Genomic DNA, 21,308 nt, shown 5'->3' with positions numbered 1-21,308 from the left:
AGCGATCGTTTTGTATTGTTGTGTCTATGATCTTTATTTTTCATGTAGGATTCAAAAGTTCTTCAATGGGATCTGAAGCCCCCGGGCCGATGGGGGTCATTAAGCGGCACTCACTGACCCTTTCCCATTAACGTAAGAAACAAAAAAAGAGTTTTGCGGACCGCTGATAGTCTTCCGATAATTACCGGGCCTCAAGCAGGTAATGAGGAAGAGGAGGAAATGAGAAGGCTACCTGTAAGAGACTTCAAAGGACGGGTATGACGAGGGGCGGGGAGGAATCCTAATGACAGGCTGTGTGTGAGGGGGCCGCCAGCGATCCGTAGCTGCACGATCCGCAATCAGAGGTGATCTCTGTATGATCTGTGTTTAGATTTTGTAAGGTGTAACCAATGGGGACGCGGTCACCCCTATAGAGGCGCTATATTAGGGGCACACCTCTTAAATTAGCAGTGGGTTTTTTTTCCTGTAGTTTTGCGCAGTGTTGCACGCATCCCCTTGCGTGTTTGCGCACTTTGTATAGACTTCTATGGGGGCTTTTGCTTTGCTATACGCAGAATGTTAGCAGGTCCTACTTTTTCCGCAAAACACGCTCATGAGGACGAATCCATTGACATAAATGGGTTCTATTCTCTGCGTATTGCGCGCGTAAAAAACATGCGCAAATACGGTTGTGTGAAAAATCAACCAGCCAATCAGATGTTTGATGTGAGTGCTGCAGTCACTTCTCTGCATACCAGGCACAGTGCTGTATGTGTCATAGTGGTTGTGCCTGGTATAGCAGCTCATTCTCACTGACTTGAATGACACTGAGCCGCTCTTAGGATATGTGACCAATGAATGTGACTTCAGAGGCCTGAGAAAAGGCTGCAGGGGTCCTGAGCGGCGGACCCCCACAGTTCTGATATTGATCATCTATTTCGAGGTTAGGTCATCAATATGTTGGTCCCCTTTAAGGGTGCGTTCACACGTTGCAGAAATGCTACGGTTTTTCCGCAGCGGAAACGTTTACTATTAAAAGTGAATGGGATTAAAGCAAATACCCTCGCGGCTCTTCTGCTGTGACTCTAACATGCGTTTTTGCTGCGTTTCCGCGGGGGAAATTTCGCAACAAAACCGCAGCATTTCTGCAACGTGTGAACACACCTTAAGGCCTCCTTCACAGGACCGTATGTGTTTTTACGTTCGCCCATACGCACCATATAATCGCATGAAGATTTGCTGCAATCAAGTCCCGATCTTCATTTGCGTATTTTCAGCCATTCACACATACCGCCGCCGCTGCGTATCAGGAAAAAAATACACTGAAGCGATCAAAACCATCGATCGCTGTAAAATGCTCGGAATGACCAATAATGCCTAATTAGGGCCAGCGGTCTTGTTTTCCCGGCGTTGTACGCAGGGTAACTCCCTTTACCTCCCTTTTTTTCAGCCGTCATTGAAGTCTATGGGAGCTTGCTGCGTACTACCTCAAAAGATAGGGCAAGGCTTATCTTTTCATGTGGCGTATAAAATCGTCAACCGATAACAGTCGCGTATGTGCTATTTTTCTCGGCGCAGATATTTTACGCATCAAAAAAATCGTTCATCTGAATGAACCCATTGCAATCCGATGCTTAACATGGTCATTTTTTTGAACGCGACTAAATACCTGCGCAATACGGTCATCTGAATAAGCCCTAAGGATGCGTTCACGAATACTGGAATATTCCGCAATCCAATCTGCGTGGCATGGCGTCCTTCACACGGGCGCAGGCGTAATGGCGTTCACGAGAGGAGGCCTGAATGAAGCCCGATCCCATCCTCTGGTGAGCGGATCTACGCTCCTTCCTGATCTTTGCCCCACTCTGTTCACATCGGCACAGGAGACCCCCGCGCCATATTTAAACAGGCGGGGCATTCTAATAAGTGGGTGGGACAGCCTAATTAGTCCCTGGTGGTATCAATTAACACCGCAAATTTACACAGTGAATAGTGCAATTGTATTCGGCTCAAGGGCGCATTTGCGCAGACCATAGCCTCATATGGAGCCTCTGGGGCGCAAATGCGGCCCAAAATAGAGCATATCGCGTATTTTCGCCAGCAGTGAAAACTCGCACAGAATATCAGCCAATGTGAGTGCAACCATTGAAACAGATTTTCTGCGTGAAAAAACGTACGCAACAGCGCTCATCTGAATGAGGCCCGTGTATGAAATTTGCACGCTCAATAGGCAGTGACTAGAATCCATTGATTTAACTAGGTTCATTAACATGCGCATATTTTGCATGCGTTTTTCATTCTCGCTCCTGCAGATTTTCGCACACAAATAGTACATATTGAGCTAATTAACTTAATTGAGCATTTCAATTAAGGGGAGCATGCCTGCATCTTTTTTTTTTGCAAGTTAGGCTGGCTGCACACGGGTGTAAGCGCATTTCCACGTGTGTTTGCATGATTGGCGTTGTGTTTTTGCGCGCACCTCTATGTGTTTACTGTATTTTTGCGTGCACAAAAAGCTGGACAATGGTGGCCATACTGGTTGTCTCCCAACGTTCCCAGCACGTCATGTAGAAGCCTCCGTCCCTGCAATGCAGCTCAGATATTTATCCTGCTAGAAAGTCTCGGATTATGCAGTGAAGGTGACACAGAACACCCGGCGCCACCGGAGGGAATCCACACCGATCTGAGCTAAGAGGCAAGTTTATGAATAAGACAGATAGGGGACAGTGACAGTGCCGGCCTCAGGTTAGATGCCATCCTGTGCAGAAGTTTTATGGGCACCCCCCATAAGTAAAAATATGATATGTATTGCACTGACAGGCAATCTGCCTCTGTTCTGCTTGTACAGAAAGCAGCAAGATAGCAGCATAACCTGAACAGCTCAGTGAATAAATACTGTACCAGAACCAAGCTCATAGCATAAATACAGCACCAGAACTAAGCTCATAACATAAACACAGCACCAGAAACAAGCTCATAACATAAATATAGCACCAGAACCAAACCCACCATAACATAAACACAGCACCAGAACCAAGCTCATAACATAAACACAGCACCAAAACCAAGCTCATAACATAATCACAGCACCAGAAACAAGCTCATAACATAAATACAGCACCAGAACCAAACCCACCATAACATAAATACAGCATCAGAACCAAGCTCATAACATAAATACAGAACCAAACCCAGCATAAAATATATACAGCACCAGAAGCAAACCACCATAACATATTTACAGCACCAGAACCAAACCCACCATAACTTAAATACAGCATCAGAACCAAGCTCATAACATACATACAGAACCAAACCCACCATAGCATATATACAGCACCAGAACCAAACCCACCATAACATGAATACAGCACCAGAACCAAACCCACCATAACATAAGTACAGCACCAGAACCAAACCCACCATAACATAAGTACAGCACCAGAACCAAACCCCCATAACATATATACAGCACCAGAACCAAACCCACCATAACTTAAATACAGCACCAGAACCAAGCTCATAACATAAATACAGAACCAAACCCAATATAACATATATACAGCACCAGAACCAAACCACCATAAGATATATACAGCACCAGAACCAAACCCACCATAACTTAAATACAGCACCAGAACCAAGCTCATAACATACATACAGAACCAAACCCACCATAGCATATATACAGCACCAGAACCAAACCCACCATAACATGAATACAGCACCAGAACCAAACCCACCATAACATAAGTACAGCACCAGAACCAAACCCACCATAACATAAGTACAGCACCAGAACCAAACCAACCATAACATGAATACAGCTCCAGAGCCAAGCTCAATACATAGATACAGTAGCAAAATTAAATGATTGTATTGCGGGTGCACCGATGGACTGACAGTGGCGCCTCAGAACAACACAGAAGAGGAGAGAGAGTCAGGAGGAGCGATGCAGCTTCAAAAGACACTTCTGCATAAAGGAAGAAGATCATCTTGCTGGGGGACCAAAGGTGAACAATTGTTCCCAGCCCACATCTGCCTGGTACCACCCCCAAACAGGTCACACTCAGCTAAGGCCAGCCATGGATAGTGTTATAGGATGGCGGCATAAAAGGCAATGCTGACATTTGTCAGATAATATATATACAATATGCCCCTTCCGGTGCCGGTTGGGATGGCACAGGCATCAGAATGGGTTAATGTACAGAAACTGCATTAAAACTGCAAGAAATTCCCAGAAATAACCATTTCCATCCAAAGTGCCTTCTATGTCTGTGATCGGACTCTCTCCTATCAATCTCTGAAACTTTCTAAAACTCTGTTTAGAGTGTCTCGTAATTATGTAAGGGGGTTGCAAACAGCCACTCACAGCCAGCGGCCGCAATGTTAGGCCCCGCCCCCTCAGTCCGGGACCAGGATATGGATTTACGCCATTGAGAGATGTGAGGCGAAAAATTATGAAAGATGTCTTCTTGCATCTATAGTGCACGTCTGCCGTGAGGCTCCAGAAATTTAGGATGTACAGGGCGTGGCCAAAAATATGGAAACACCGTACGAAATGCATGCCTTAATATTGTTCTCTACATGTCTTATTGAAATATGATTTATAATCCCATGTAACTTAAGTGGAAGTAATATGACACAGTTGTGAACATCTGCCCGAGCAACAAGGTTCCATTGGGCAAGAGTTTGAGCTGCTGTTACCAGCTGACTCCCCAAACCCCCCCGAGCAGGGCAAGAGGTGAAGTAAACACAAATTTGTCAGGAAAGCTCTCAACCAAGCAGGGGTCAAAAGGGCAGCTCAGTGTAAATGATTAAAATCCCATGCCTTTCATACGATGTTTCCATATTTTTGTCCACCCCGCGAGATAATAGAGAGTATGATGTTTGAGTATGGAGTATTACTACTAAGATATGAGTTAGTGGACGGTACGAAGTGTCTTGTCCCGCCGAAGAAATCCCCTTATGTGTCCTGTAAGTGGTGTAAGGGGCCGAAGGGAAATGAAGGAGAATGTAACTCTGACTCCGCTCGCCGCAGAATGAATGATGGAGGGACCTTTATGTGTTATGAAACGCTAAAAGTACCAATGTCGCACCGCCACATGCGACATCTACCGCAAGTGAAAGCTGGGACTTGGCATTCCCCAGAAGCTGCGATTTCGGTTATATAGAAATAGTAGTAAGTGTTGCTTCCCTACAAGGACATCCATCCGGCTGCAAGGATCCCCGTCCTGGGCACAATGCAGAACAGCAGGAGGCACCGTGAAGTATGCCTGTGAATGGATACAAACTGGCAGCCGGCTACTCTATATCCCATCATGCATGCAGCAAAGAGCCCATTCATAAGACTCCATCCCACGCAGCGATAGCCTCACCTTGCATTTGCCCCTATATGGATTATTCGTCAGTTGCAGCGCTGAGCATCTTCTTCCTCCCAGCAGAAGACAAAAGTGTTAATCAGCTTTCTTCTTCATGCATGCTGGCTCCTCTGGTCAACGCTGCTCCTGTGCATTCATGGCACCTCTGCCCCACTGCAGCTCCAGCAGTCTCGCTGCACCCCATGCATATACTGCAGCGCTCTACGCTGCTACTCCCCTCTTTCCTTCATCTATCCTTCCTCTGTATTCTGCAGCACTTCTCTATATGCAGTCCTCTCTCTGCACCCCTCTATGTTCTTCCGTCCTGCACTCTACATTGCACCCCTCTGGTCCCATAGGGATCCATTCATTCCACTCCTGCACTATATACTTCACTCTTATCCTCATTGCCCTGCGCTTTCTTCCTCCCATCAGCAGGTTGCTTTAACCTCCACCCCCACTCCCTGCCCACCACCTACAGAACAGTCCCAGACCTCCCCCCTTATCTTTTTGTAACTCACCCCACCTTATGATGAGGCACCTCCTTTCCTCAGTCCCATGTGCTGTGGCACTGTGCACACCTCTTCTCCATGTGATGCCGCTGATCTAGGAGCTGGAGCGCTGTGCACACCTCTCTTCTCCATGTGCTTCTTTGCCTGCAGGATGGAAGTCAATTGTAAGATCCCCGTCAATTATAAGATCTGCAGGCCCTTCCCTCGTGCAGCCACTGGATGCTGGAGATCATTACGTTGTCATTTATTAGGCAAAAAGCACGTAAAATGTTATATATGGAGCAGGGACTATGGGCATCTGTCAGTAGGTAGCAGGTGTTCCTTTTATTCAAGACGGGGTCTAAGAGAATATAGGAAATTTCAAATTGTTATTATAGGGTATTTTAGATGGCACCCTGTGCGGAATTTTTTTGGCACCCCCTTCTCTGTCGTAAGAAAAAAAGAAAAAAATATATATATAGCATATGCGTGTGCAGAAAGCAAGAATATAGCAGCATACCCACACCAGAACATATATTATACCAGAACCAAGCTCAGAACATAAATAAAGCACTAGAAGCAAACTCATACCATAAATACAGCACCAGAACCAAGCTCAGTACACAAATTCAGCACTGGAACCAAGCTCAGTACATAGATACAATAGCAGATGCAAATCTCATAACAAAAACAGCACCAGGACCAACCTCAGACATAAATGCAGCACCAGAATCAAGCTTAGTACACAAATACAGCACAAACTAACCTCAAAACATAGATGCAATACCAGAGCCAAGATCATAACATAAATACAGCCACAGAACCAAGCTTATAACAAAATACAGAACAAAGCTCAGTACATAAATACAGCAGCAGCACCAAGCTCAGTAGAACAATACAGAACAAATTAAGCTCAGTACGCAGATATCATACCAGAACCAACCTCATAACATAATACAACACAAAAACCAACCTCAGTGCATAAATACAACACCAGAACCAACCTCAATATAAAAATAGAACATCAGAACCAACTTCAGTACATAAATAGAGCACCAGAACCAAGATCAATAAATACATACATCCGAACAAAGCTCAGTAGATAAATACAGCACCAAAACCAAGCTGAGTAAATAAATACAGCACAAACCAACCTCAGAAGAACCAAGTTCCTAACATAAATACAGCCACAGAACCAAGCTTATAATATAGATGCAGCACCAGAACCAAGCTCAGTACATAAATACAACACAAATCAATCTCAGTACATAGCTACAATACCAGAATCAAGCTCAGAACATAAATAAGTCACCAGAACCAAGCTGAGGCCACCTGCACACGAACGAGTTTGAATTGTGGAATCCGCGAACGCCTCCCGCACGGACAATCTGTGGCATTTCGCACAAATTCAAACCAATAGATGTCCACTCACGGATAAAAGAATCGCAGCATGCTCTATTGTTTTGTGAATTATGGCGCGGACAGCTTGAAGTCAATGGAAGCTGTCCGACCGGTAGCCCTTCCGCAATTGACATTGCGGAAAAGTTGCGGATTCCATGTCATTGCTGGGCGATGACGCGGGAAAAGCAGGAATCCGACCCGTTCGTGTGCAGGCGGACTACTATCAAGTACAACACCAGAACAAAGCTTATAACATAATTACAGTAGCAGATCTAAGCAACTATGTTGCAGGGGTGCTGAAGGGCTGACAGCGGCACCTCGGAAGAAACAAGACTAGAACAATAGAAATGTTTCCATCCATGTCAGCAAACAGAGATCTTAAAACATATGAGTTGCACTTTTCCATTACTTACTTGAAGCCATACCAATGAAAGGACTTAAAGGGATAATCCACCTAAAATCACCTTCTGAAATGTCCCACGAACAGTTGAGACGATGACTTTGGTGGAGCTCCATGATCTCCGACCTGTACCTGTTTTCAAAAGAAAACCTCTAGGCGCTGCTCTGATATTTTTGCCTTTCCAAACCTCTGACATGCGGCTCAAGACAGCCCGTCACTGAAATCAATGGTTCCCTATGACTGAGCGCTGAAATTGGTGTTTGAGTTCACGGTTTTCCATCAACGTAATCTTGTAACATATCTATATGATAAGCAGGGGCCGAACTAGTAACCTTGGTGCCTCCGCTCCACCAGGACTGTGTTCACTAATGAGTCTGGGACCTAAAAATGCTTATAGTTAGGAATGAAGGTTGCTTTTTTGTGCGCACATAGGCGTATTTTACTGTACATTTGGTGTGCACAAAATGTGTATTTCCACACTTAAAAAAAAGCACAGCTGCTCCCAGCCATTGAATTAGCCATTGGGTAATTAGTCTAATGAGTCTCAGATGGTGGCACAGTGGTGGCGAACCTATGGCACGGGTGCCAGAGGCGGCATGCAGAGCCCTTCCTGCTGGCATGCGCCGCCGTCGGCCGCTCACCACTTTAGTGAATATCGTCAGGGGCTACGGCTCCCCTGTCAGCATTCACTCAGCAGCACTGATCCCGCCTGTATACTGTGATGTCACCCGGGATCCTCTTCCCCTGACGTCTCCTACTTGGTTTCGTGAGAGCAGGGGAGGAGGCATCTGGCAGCACATACTGACGTCACAGTGTGCACCCGGGATCAGCGCCAGCAGCAGTGCCGAGAAGAGGAGGAGGGGGTAAGTATATGGGTCTCGGGGGAAGAAGGGGATGTCACTATTACTACTGGCGCCGCTGTGGGATGTCACTATTACTGCTGGGGCCGCTGTGGGGGGGGGAGGGGGGGTTCACAGTTACTGCTGGGGCTGCTCTGGGGGGGGGGGGGTCACCTTTACAGCTGGGTCTGCTGTGGGTTGTCACTATTACCGCTAGGGAATGTTTACACATGGCGGAAATGTTGCAGAATGTCCTCAGCAGAAATTTATGTGGCAAACTCTGCAGCATTTCTGCATCCAAAAAGCAGTAAAAATTTGCACGCTGTCTATTTTGAAACAGCCTTGTCCTTTTTAGAACGATGGAGGTAAAATCATACATCGTGATAGGCCCCGCCCACTGATGTGTTGGCACTTTGCGATAAATAAGTGAGTTTTGGGTTGCAGTTTGGGCACTCGGTCTCTAAAAGGTTCGCCGTCACTGTCCTAGCATATTGCACATCCCTATTGACTTCTATGGGGGCTTTTGGTATGCAAATGCACAGGAAAATAGAGCATACTTCGTTTTCTTTTGCGTGACGGATATGCGCAGGAAAAATATGCGCATGTGAATGAACCTATTGAGATCAATGGGTTCTATTCGCTACATATTGCGCGCACAAATTTTGCATGTGCATATAGGCCCCCGAGTAAATCCGGCCTTATTCTCCTAATTGTATATCACTTCATCCTTTCCTTGATTTCTTATTAATTTGCCTTCAAACCATCCACTACTTCTTCCCTTCTATCATCCTCATCTTTACCCACTGGACCCCTTAGCTGTTGTAGTTACACCAGGGGCGTAGTTAAAAGCTCATAAGACAAGGTGCAAAAAGTTTGGCTTGGGTCCCCACGCACTTCACGGTCAGCACATCTCATCCATCACTTCGGCTTAGTCTCCTCCCCTGTAATGTTTGGAGAGGAGGAAATCCAGACAGCGGAGGAGACGGGAAGAGAAGCCATCGGCCCACTCAGAGGAAACAGTAAAATTACTAACATGTCAGCTTTAGTGTGGTGAAGGGAGGTTTTAGGTCTCAGGGGCCTGATCACAATTGGGACCCCTATAGCGATGCCACTAAGTTACACCCATGATGATTAGTCAGAACTGGGTTCTCCGAATACGGTTACTGTAGAGTATGCATTATCTAGATTTGCAATATATTAGCCCATAGTGCTATGATTAATCATATCAGCTTCTCCCAGGGTGGCTTTACACAAGACATCTATTGTTTGAATAGTAGCTTGAAATAGTTGATACAGCATGATGATAGTTGATGCATGCAAATATAACCTTTTTCCGATTCACCAACTGTCCACAGCTTGGGTTGGGGCCCACTGGGGGATTCACCTGTTCCCCTTTGGGCTAGTCTGAGCCTGTTTTTTCCCATAACTTAAAATTGCTTCACAACCCCTCTGTCCTTCCTGATTGCTGCCGATTGGGACACGTGACTGCTGCAGCCAATCATAGGCCACAGCAGTGACCTTCTATTGTGATTGATTGGTTGCAACAGTCACATGTCCTCATCATCAGCAACTAGGAAGGATAGTGAGGTTCTGAAGCAATTTTAAGTTAGGGGAAAACCCCTTTAAGGAGAATTTACCCAGAGTGCAGTTTTTCCTCCCACTTACAGTAACAATTTGGGATTTACAGAATGAGTTATTCTTCCTCATGACAAAGCAGAGCACTAATTTTGCAAATAGACCGCACCCTTCTGTATAACATAACACCGGAAATAACACCTCAAGGCCCAAGGGGACAAATTAAGACTTTTATCCCAAAATCCCCTATGTTTTAAGTCTTGCAGGTACAGTACAGCATTGGCTGTATTACGCCAATGATTAATTAGCAAGCACATTATATTTCATTAGATTGCAGGATATATCATGAAATACGGCAACACCCAGTTACCGAAGACAACAAGAACTGTAGCTAAAGCATTAAAACATGCCCTGCTGGGACCAGGAACGGATAACGCTGTGTGATGCCTTCTTCTCTACACCTTTCCTAGTACTTTTCCTGTGCCGCTTATCAACATAATATAGTGCTGCTTATCTCTACTACTATGGACAAGTAAACGTATTGCGTATTGACAGTATGGGCCATTAATCCTTTGCAATCCAATTTTGGATTCAGGGTTTCCTAGGGGGCTTTCTCTTTCTACCATTACACAATGGCCCCATCTGCTGGCTAGCGCCAGTACTGCAGTATGTGACATGCTGGAGAGGCCCCTGAGAACAGAGCGGCCAGTAATCTATAGTAAGAATATCATGCCGGATGTCTTCTGACGTCGGAGCTGTACAGCCTTCAATCAGAATGTCTTTAGACGTCAGACAGTGGATTGGAAAGGATTAAGGTTTGATCAGTAGGGGGAGCAGTCTGCCAGGTTCCAGATATTGACACTCATTCCGCTGTTCCTATTTGGAGTGGCGATATACAAGGGACGATCACTGCATTGGGAAAGCAGCTGGCGCGCTACATCCTGTGATCAAGTAAGGAAGAAGGAACAATACCTCTGCATCGCCACCTATAGGTTGGCCGCATTCTTTCAAATCAATGCTTGACCCTTGCAATCAGTAAGGCAATACCATGCCATGATCTGCTCTCAGCACAGCAGAAGGCAACATTTGGCAGTCATGGGTAAATATGGTGACTTCATTGACTTTGACTGCAGGCAGATTGTTGGTGCCCAGAGGTGTGGTTAAACAGTTGCACTTGTTGGCTATCCACAAACCAAGAGTGTACCAAGACTGGTGAAATGATGGACAGACATTCGACAGAAGATCAAACAGCGGCAGACCATGTGTGGTCGATTCTAGAGGTGAGTGTGAAGGCATATGTATTATCTCAGCAATGACGTTCCAAAGTGGACCAACTGACCCAGAAGTAAAACAGTGGGAAAGTTCACCAAATTTCCACAATGACTATTCGGAGTACCTTGCATCAACTAGGGTTCAATAGCCGAAGACTCACAAAGGTGCCCCTGATGATATTGTGTCATTGCCAACAACTCCTTGCATGGGCCCAGGAAAGACATCAATGGACCTTGAATACAAGGCAGAAGGTTGCTTGGATTGACAAGTTCCGTTTCTTGCGGAACTATACGGATGGCCAGATTCATGCCTGGCGTAAACAACATGAAGCCATATCCCATGGGTGCACTATTGGTTCAACAGGCCGTTGTTGGCAGTGTCATGGTCTGGTGAAAGTTTTCCTAGTATAGCCTAGGACCATTGGCCATCATACTACAATGGTGAACACTACAGACCTGTCAGCTGACCATCTACACCCATATCTTCAAGAAGTCTTTCCTGAATACATTGCCATCTTTCAACAGGACAACGCTCCTGGTCATCGAGCTCAGATCACTATGGCGTGGTTGGAGGAAGATGACAATGAATTCTTCACCGTACCTTGGCCCCTAAACTCACTGGACTGTAACCTTAGTGAACATCTTTGGGATATGCTGGAAAGGGCTGTAAGATCTGTTCCCACTTATCCCCAAAATGCCCCAACTGATAGAACTGCTATGCCTTGTGGAATCTGTTTCCCAGCGTTTGAAAGCTGTGATCACCCAAAAAGGTGCACCAACCTGTTATTGAATAGATGTTCCTAATGCAGTGGTCGTTCAGTGTACATCATGGCACAAGGAGGATAAATCGATGAACCCTTCCTGTCAGCTGGTCAGAACATGTCAGCATCTCCAGCTAATTTGCAGCGACGACAAAAAGCAATCCTGTCCACCATGGGCCGATATTCCTGCAGAATGATTTCATCGCCTAGTGGAATTTACACCATGACGAATTGCTGTAGTTCTTAAGGCCAATGGTGGTCCAACACTCTACAAGATGATATCTTAAAAAGTGGCTTATCTGAGCCGTAATCGTCTGATGTTAACAGTGCTGGACACTTGATGTATATATAACTATACAACACTTTACATTTTCAGGTTTTTATATCTACCAGAAAGGCGAGTGTCCAGGCGCTGCAAAAGTAATCATTACTAAAGATAGAAGCATGTTTGGACTAACTGACTTTACAGCTGAAGTGTTTGGTTATCTTTCACCACGAAGATTTATATTACCAGACATCTTGGTCTTTTTAAGTAAAGAAGTTTTTTAAAGTGGGGGGGGGGAGGGGGGTGGAGGGAGTAGGGAGAAAAAAATGACTTCAGTTGCCCCGTAATAAATTCTTGACCTGCACTACGGAACTACATAAGAACAGGGGCGTAACAATAGAGGCTGCAGGGGATGCGGTTGCACCCGGGCCCAGGAGCCTTAGTGGGCCCATAAGGCCTCTCCTCTCCATATAGGGAGCCCAGTACTATGAATAAAGCATTATAGTTGGGGGCCCTTTTACAGGTTTTGCATTGGGGTCCAGAAGCTTCAATAGGTATGGGTACGGGTACAGATACAGATAGAGGGGGGGCCCAGCTCACCTTTTGCATCAGGGCCCCTGAACCTTTACTTACGCCCCTGCATAACAACTATTCAGAATTAAAGTAGTAACATCTGCAACGTAGGCAAAAGTTCTCCTCCTACGACGGGGTGGCCATTTTGTAGTATATTCATGAGCTAACTTGCAGAAATCTGGTTTCGAGTCACGTACTGCACATCTCTGAGTGTTACATAACTCTGGTTTCCACAGAAGTGCTTGGCTTTAACTATAATTAAAGTTCTGTTCTTGAGGGCCATCGCCCAGTGTCATGGTGTCACTTCCGAGAAGATTTATAGAAGAGGTAGCTTTGGCTTGACCGTGTACAACCTCTACAGGAGGCATCATGCGTAGGGTGGTGGCAGTAGGACTTCTAGAGGTCATGTCAACTATCAAATGTGTTGAAAACAATAATTACAGTAATAATAGCTTTACGGGTCTGGTAATGTGCCGGACGTAAATATAAACAAGACGCGGTCATTGAGTCACATTTTGGACCAGTGTAGAGTGGAAGAAGCCCTGCAGAGATTTGGGGCTACAATGTGATTATATGCCATACTATATTGTGTTTTGTTTCTTTTGCAGGTGGGGTCTGGGAAAATAGCCTCATGTTTTTAACCAGCTTTTGCAATCTCATACGACAAGGACTTTTGTTGTAGGATGTCATGGTTCTCAGGTACATTAGTAAGACAGTATCGTAAACTTTATGTTGTAGAAGATGGTCGGCACCACAGGTATCAGGATACAATGTGGACACCGGACTTGTAAAAATATAAGTGTTTGAGCCTTGTGTGGCGTAGAGTATTAAGGTAGCAGAAATGCAGTCTTAAGATCTCACTCATGACCTGAAGGTTGTGAGTTCAATCCCTGCTTGGTTCAGGTAGCTGGCTCAAGGTTGACTGAGCCTTCCATCCTTCCAAGGTTGGTAAAATAAGTACCCAGCTTGGTTGGGGAGTAATAAATAAATTACCTGAAAGCGCTGTGGAATATGTTGGTGCTATACAAATAACAAGATTTATTTATTTTTATTACAAATACCACCCTCCTATAGGCTGGAGATGAAGACCAGACGAGGTCACCAGGTGGAGCTGTCCAAGCCTACATTGGAAACACCTTCTGTTGGGTAGTTTGCGGTTCGGCAGACTTGGCCTGGCAAAGGCTTTAGCTGTGACCTTCAATAGCATGACATGGAGCTTATACTTATACTTCCCTCCCCATGTAAGGGTACATCATGGGAGCGGGGTACGTCCGGCAAAATGACGTACCCTTACATCATAGAAAAAGCGCGCTGTTAACCCCCCTTCCCTGCCGCGATCTATATAGATCGCGGCATGGGAAATGTTCACAAAGGGAGTGGGGTAAAAAATCCACCTATAGTGACAATAGTCACTGTCAGAGCTGATCAGGGGTCTGCAAAGACCCTGCAGCTCTGACATTCCGGTGGTCGCTGATGATCACCGGGTCCCATGCAGGAAACAGCAGTGCCACTTCCTGCGTTCTCTACGTAACGCTCATTGATTGTTATGTAGCCTGGAAAAGAGAAGGTAGAAGCGGTCAAAACTACTTCTGTCTTCTCCTCCGGGTCCTCGGCTGTGCCTGACATCTCAGCACCTGACCTGTACCTGCTAGATTGGAGGAGTTTTAATCCCACACAGTATATTTACTATCAACTGGAATTAAACCCAAGACCAAACGCCATATACTTATAGCGCTTGGTCCTTAATGGGTTAACTAAACAGTGCATGCAAACGTCCCTAGAACAGTTTCCATTTGCAAAGCGTATTTATGACATCACTTTTGCAAATAGCTGTGTGCAAGGTGACCTTCACCAAATAAAGGTCAGCAATCCATCACATATCATTTCACTGTTACTAAGAGGGCATAGAGGAGCCCGACCTACAAACATGTGCCCAGCTGGGATGGTAATGGTGCCGTCAGGAGCGGCACTGCTGTCACACTAATAAGTGTAGCTTCATGGGGCATATAGGCAGTGGTTGCCCTGGTGGGATGGGGCGCCGCTGCTTGTATTGACTGCTATAGATCACTTAGGAATTCCTCTGTGAAGTTGCATAACAGTGTGCGCCAAGAGACGCCTCGAGCATCAGCCTGTATGTCTCAATCGCATAGTTTGTGTGTACAAGCATGCCAGGACTGCCTGGCAGAAGAGTGCCAGCTGATAGCAAAAGACTGGGTATGCAGTGTGTGGGTGCTGTCTATCCATACCAGGGGTGTCAAACTCATTTTCATGGAGATCCACATCAGCATTAGGGCTCCTGCAGAGGAGTTTTTTTGCGCATGTTTTCGCACGTGCAAAATCACTTGCGCAAACCGTATACAGTAGAACCCATTGATTTCAATGGGTTTCCTCACATTCTGCATTTTTGCGCTAATTTTCACATATGCGAAAATTCACATGACCTGCTCTATTTTTGCACACCCAAGGCACCATACTAGTCTATGGGGGTGTGCAAGTGCGCACTCCGTCAGCACGAAACCATGCCCCTCTTTTTATGCGCTGCGTGAAAACATAGGTCTTGAGCCATCTTCACCGTGATACGCAGTAAGCTCCCATAGACTTCTATGGCAGCTGGAGAAAAGGAAGGGGGAGGAAATTACCAGCGTACAACAAAAGGAAGACAGCTAGCCCTAATTAAGCATTATTGTCATTCCGAGCATTTTATTCCGATCGGTGGTTGCCATCACCTCAACGTGTTTCTTAACATACACGCAGAACTTCAGAATCCAAGATGGCGTCACCCCCTCTGCAAAGCACTGGTTGCATCCGTTGGGGAAAGTGGAGAGCCGATCGTTCTGCGTCCAGACCTCATCACGGGCCACATAAAATTATGTGTTAGGGTGGATTTGACCTGCAGGCTTTGAGTTTGACGCATGTGATCTATACAGATGTGTGTGATTATACAGAGCCGTAACCAACTTAAACAAAAGAAATTTGCATTTAAAGTGCACCCTCCATCTAAAGGTACTGGGTCTTATTTTGGGGGGATGTCTTATTATTCTTATCTAGCAGGCTCGGTCCAAGTCCCTCCTGCTGCTCTCCGGAGCTCCGACACGCTAAGCCGCGGCATGGATTGGCCAATTCATAGATTCCCGCCTTCACGACGCGGTGGCTGTAATTGGTTCTTTGACCGCTGCTCAGCCAATCAATGCAGCGCTCGATGTACCAATCACAGCCATCGCATTGGTTCATCAAGCACTGCACTGATTGGCCGAGCAGTGCTTAAGAACCAATCAGAGCCATTGCCTCTTGGAGGTGGATTTATGAATCTTGTAAATAGGTAGTGGTCTTCTGTGGGCAAACGTAGACTGCAGGACGCACGGCGGAGCTCCGGACAGCAGCTGGAGGACCCGGACCAAGCCTGCTCGGTAAGAATTCCTTTTTTTCTATATCATACAGCTAGGGCTTATATTTCAAGCCTCCCCAAAATCCTTAAAAATCGGGGTAGGGTTTATTTTCGGGGTGAGTCTTATTTTCGGGGAATGCCGAGGACTAGTAGTGTCACCAAAATAAAGGCTGTTGCAGCAATTATCGTTTGAAAGAGTGAATGATTTTGGAGTCCCCTCGTACAGCCTGTATATACGTTGTTGGCTCGTTCACACCAGAAATTGTTCAATCGTTCACAATCATGTTTGAGTGACTGAAAACGACTGAACGATCAATATTTCATTTGATGTTTATGCTTTCATAACATGAACGAAGAACGAAAAGCGAACGATTTATCATTCGTCATTCAGTCATTGGCCGCGTTTATACTGAACGATTATTCTTCATTTTCGCTTGTTTGAGCAATTTATCATTATGTACGTGTAAAAGGGCCTTCAGACAGTCAACCAGTGGAGCCTCGAATGTTGTCAGAGGGACGAAAAATAATTTGCTCCTAAAACAGCTTCAAGCGGGGGTCAGGGTTCTTTCCCATGAACGGATATATGGCGACGCCGTTTTAACGTTTTCATGCCTGCTCCGTATAAGCACATGAATGGGCGTTTTTCCACGATCACGGACAGTGTTTTTTTGTCCATTCACATGACAGCGAGCGTCGTTTTTAAACGGAAAAAAAAAAGCCGCACCCCGGAAAACCCTCGCTCTGCTAAAAACCTCAGGATACTTTCCAATGCCTATATAAAGACACCTGTAAGCTTTTTGTAGCGTTGGATGCTGCAAAAATGCCTCCCCCTCCCTTCTCTCTCCCTTCTCCCATAGGAGTCTATAGGACCCGCCGGTGTACATTGGCCAAAAGATAGTTCCAGAACTATCTTTTGACTGAGCATACATGAGCCGGCCACATATATGTTCTATTTCTCCCGCCGCCGGCGTATTTACGTGCCTCATATTCGCCCGTGTGACATGGGTACCATATATGCGCGTGAAAATGCGGCGTATATCCGCTCGTGGGTAAGAGCCCTTAGTGTGAAAGGGAGATCCAGGCAGCCTCCTCTGTGCGCTGCTAGGTATTTTATTACCAGTTTGTATTTTGACTTCTTCTCTTTGTTCCATATGGCAGTTTAGCACCAAGATTAGCGCTTGTTCACAGCCTTAAATCATAATGTCTTCAGAGGTCAGACAGTGGATTGGAAAGGGTTAAAGGGCCGCTCCTGCTAAAATACATCGCCTCACCTGATTGCCTGTCACACTTTGGAGGTCTCATCTGTGTATTCCAGTCATTTCCCTGGAGTGCAGCCCCCTGTCTGATGCTTATTAGACACTGTCTTGATGGTGAAAATTTTTACTTTCAGTTTCAAATCAATCCCATGATGCATCCGCACAGCATTAGCTAGAAGCTATACCATTCTGCCTGCCGAGGGAACAGTTTAATTTATTACTAGAGATGAGCGAGTATACTCGCTAAAGGCAATTGCTCGAGCGAGCATTGCCCTTAGCGAGTACCTGCCCGCTCGAGACTGAAGGTTCGGGTGCCGGCGGCGGGCAGGGAGCTGCGGGGGAGAGCGGGGAGGAACAGAGGGGAGATCTCTCTCTCCCTCTCTTCCCCCCCTCCCTCCTGCTGAATGCCGCTACTCACCGCTCCCCCGCGCCGGCACCCGAACCATCAGTCTCGAGCGGGCAGGTATTCGCTAAAGGCAATGCTCGCTCAAGCAATTGCCTTTAGCGAGTATACTCACTCATCTCTATTCATTACCTTCTATATTCACCTAAATAAGTTGCAGACCATAAGTATACAGTCAGCAGGATGAGCTGTGATCTCCTCTAGTCTAACTGTGGGACAGGAGCATCATCAGTAACTGTGACAAGAGTGTCTGTGTCTGCTTTTGGGCAGTTTCTGTGGTAAAACCATGTAACAGCATCACACAGAATGAGAAATTGACTAGTTTCTGACAGCATAAACCCAAGTAGATCTGAGCTGGTCAGAACTGAGATCACATTACCATCTGAGGAGAAAGAGGCCAGGAGTGTCAGATAGCAAGGAATAACTAACCAAGGTAACACTAGCCCAATTATATATAGTATATACGGGGACATAGCTACATCACAAATACAAAATTACACCCGGAGGGACCCATTAAAAAGCAGATCTGTTAGAAACAGACAGCAAAATACTGATGTGAATGAGTATATATATGTCATTAGATGCCACGTTTCAGTAGTGAAGTCGAAGACTTCATAATGCTATATATCACACACTTGCTCTGTTTCGGAATACATATATATGTGTGTGTTTGCATATATGTATATTATGTATATACACACACACACATATACATATATATATAATTCCGAAACAGAGCAAGTATATGGCATACAACATTATAGCATATTGCAGTCCACCGAGTCTTGGCCTTCACTACTGAAACGTGGCATCTAATGACTACAGCCTGGCTCTGTGCTCCCGATACAAATGCCCACTCGTCCAGACAAAAGCATCCTAAGCGAAGGTCTTTTGCATCTACATAGATGTGATTGAGGGCTTCGACTCAAGAGATCTCCAGCCAGAAGCACAGACAGACATGCAATAGATGAATAAGGCAACTTTTCCAGGAGCTCCGTGGTAACAGCCCAACAATAGCCACAAATCACCAACACCAGAGCTGCTTTGCATGCAGAATAGACAGGCGCTGGCACAAGAGCGGGCGCAGTAATTGTAGGCGACAGATAAAAGAAATGGGTGACCCCACATAACCCCAACGTTGGGTGCCTTTTTGAATATAGATTTACTGTTATTTTCCTATTAGGATGTATTGTATTCTACCTCCTGGTCTTGCTGAACTTGTCTACCTGGGCATGCTGGTACTACTAGTCCATCAGCTGCTAAAGCCATGCATGGCATCATGACGTCTTAAGAAAAGTCTTAAGAAAAGTGACTTACCATTTGTGACATAGAGTGGATACATATCAAGACTTTCCTTCTTCACATCCGTATCTCACATCCACAGTGCTTACTGTAGAGAAAACACCTAATAATTTGCAATGTAGAGAAATGGTACTTTTGGTTGCCTTACCTTCTGCATGGAGCGGCCCGACATTCGCGCCCTCCTCCTACTTTCCTACAGGGATATAAATAAAATTCTTTTTTTTTTTTTAACACAAAAATCTCCTTGTTTGGAGTCTGAAACTGGATCCAGGAGAGGAGAGAGGAACAGGCAGCTCATTCTCTCGTCCTCCTGAACCTGGAAAAAGCCCTCCGTCCATCTCATCCATAAACATCATCAGGACATACACCTCCACTGTGCGCCGGCGAGGACAGTGCCGCGGCTAATAGTCTGCGGGAATCACAGAGCTGTTTGTCTAAGGACGTGTGTCAGACTCCTTGCTGGAAACTGGCCGAGCCAACGGATTAGGATAAACTTTTTCAGCAGTTTCCTGAAACTTTGCAGGCGGACTGGAAGATGCTGGTGGACCACTAGTCTCAGCATGCAGGTGCTCACTGGTTCACAAGGCCACTTTATGGGACCGGATCTATGTGTCTGAATAGGAGCAGGTCTATATATGTGGAGACTTTGTATATTCTCGCAGTGTTGGGAGCTAGAAGAGCGATACTGTAAGATGCAGGGGGTCTATGTACAGCGCTGCAGAGCATGTCAGTGCTATATTAATAGTAGCCTAATTAGTCCCCGGCGTTATCGAATTTCACCGTGCACAAAAATAGAGCACGTAACGTTCAAAAGTTTTAATAAAAAAAACTTAATGTTCAAAAAAAGAAATGAAATGCGCGTGAAAAAAGAATGGTGACAATGACCTCAATGAAATCAATTGTTTCTATTCTCTGCGCAATGTGGCTGCAAAACAATGCGCAAATACGGTCGTCTGAAGCTGCCTTAATGGCGGACTGACTCAGGCGTTTTGCGCACGCAATGTGCAGAGTATAGAAGCCATTGTTTTCAATGGGTTCATTATCACTGATGCTTGTGCAAAAAAACCCCAAAAATACAGCTGCACTCACTATTCTGCTGGTGGAGTCACTGTGTACATACATTACTTATCTTGTACTGATCCTGAGTTACATCTTCTATTATACTTCAGAGCTGCACTCACTATTCTGCTGGTGGAGTCACTATGTACATACATTACATATCCTGTACTGATCCTGAGTTACATGCTGCATTATAACCCAGAGCTTCACTCACTATTCTGCTGGTGGGGTCACTGAGTACATACGTTACTTATCCTATACTGCTCCTGAGTTTGATCCTGTATTATAACCCAGAGCTGCACTCACTATTCTGCTGGTGGAGTCACTGTGTACATACATTACTTATCCTATACTACTCCTAAGTTAGATCCTGTATTATACTCCAGAGCCGCACTCACTATTCTGCTGGTGGAGTCACTGTGTACATACATTACTTATCCTGTACTGATCCTGAGTTACATCCTGTATTATACCCCAGAGCTGCACTCACTATTCTGCTGGTGGAGTCACTGTGTACATACATTACTTATCCTGTACTGATCCCGAGTTACATCCTGTATTATACTCCAGAGCTGCACTCACTATTCTGCTGGTGCAGTCACTGTGTACAGCAGCTGCCGCAGGCTCCCTAGCTGTTGGGTCTTTAGAGAGGGGGGTGACCAGAATATAAAGACAGAATGGGAGGTAAAATCCAGCCATATACGTAATTTAGTGTAAGGCTAGGCTTGCATGTCGACTTGGGCAGAGACGAGCGTCGCACAAGCAAGGATCGCTGCTCAGCGCTGTAACAGTGCACCGCCAGTGAACTCCGTGCAGTCGCGGTTGCTGCAGGTTTTTGGGCTCCTGAATATAATGAGAACAATTACGAGGGGAGGGGGGGGACACTTAGTTCCTCGGTAACGAATGCAAAATAGGCGCTCCCTTCCGATGAATGTGTGAGACAGCGCTTGGCACAGAAGTGTCTTCCAAGCGTTTTTTGTTTCTTAAG

The 21,308-nt window shown here is 45.6% G+C and overlaps 1 protein-coding gene across 5 annotated transcripts in view; it reads right to left on the bottom strand.

Moving 5' to 3' along the window:
- Positions 1–19,307, bottom strand: part of HAS3 (hyaluronan synthase 3) — a 32,572-nt gene extending 13,265 nt beyond the window's left edge. The window contains exon 1 of one of the 5 annotated variants that reach the window (XM_066584170.1): positions 19,277–19,307. In XM_066584170.1, the coding sequence (XP_066440267.1) occupies positions 19,277–19,288 (12 nt within the window). In that variant the 5' untranslated portion in view covers positions 19,289–19,307. Of the gene's footprint in view, positions 1–2,458; positions 2,661–5,357; positions 5,758–5,860; positions 5,989–19,276 lie in introns of those variants that run through there. The other 4 variants (XM_066584173.1, XM_066584172.1, XM_066584171.1 and 1 more) reach the window with 4 other exon arrangements.
- Between the last annotated feature and the right edge of the window lie 2,001 nt (positions 19,308–21,308).

This window comes from Eleutherodactylus coqui, chromosome 11, assembly GCF_035609145.1.
Source record: "Eleutherodactylus coqui strain aEleCoq1 chromosome 11, aEleCoq1.hap1, whole genome shotgun sequence".
Lineage (NCBI taxonomy): Eukaryota > Metazoa > Chordata > Amphibia > Anura > Eleutherodactylidae > Eleutherodactylus > Eleutherodactylus coqui.
This window is presented reverse-complemented; position numbering and strand designations above follow the sequence as displayed.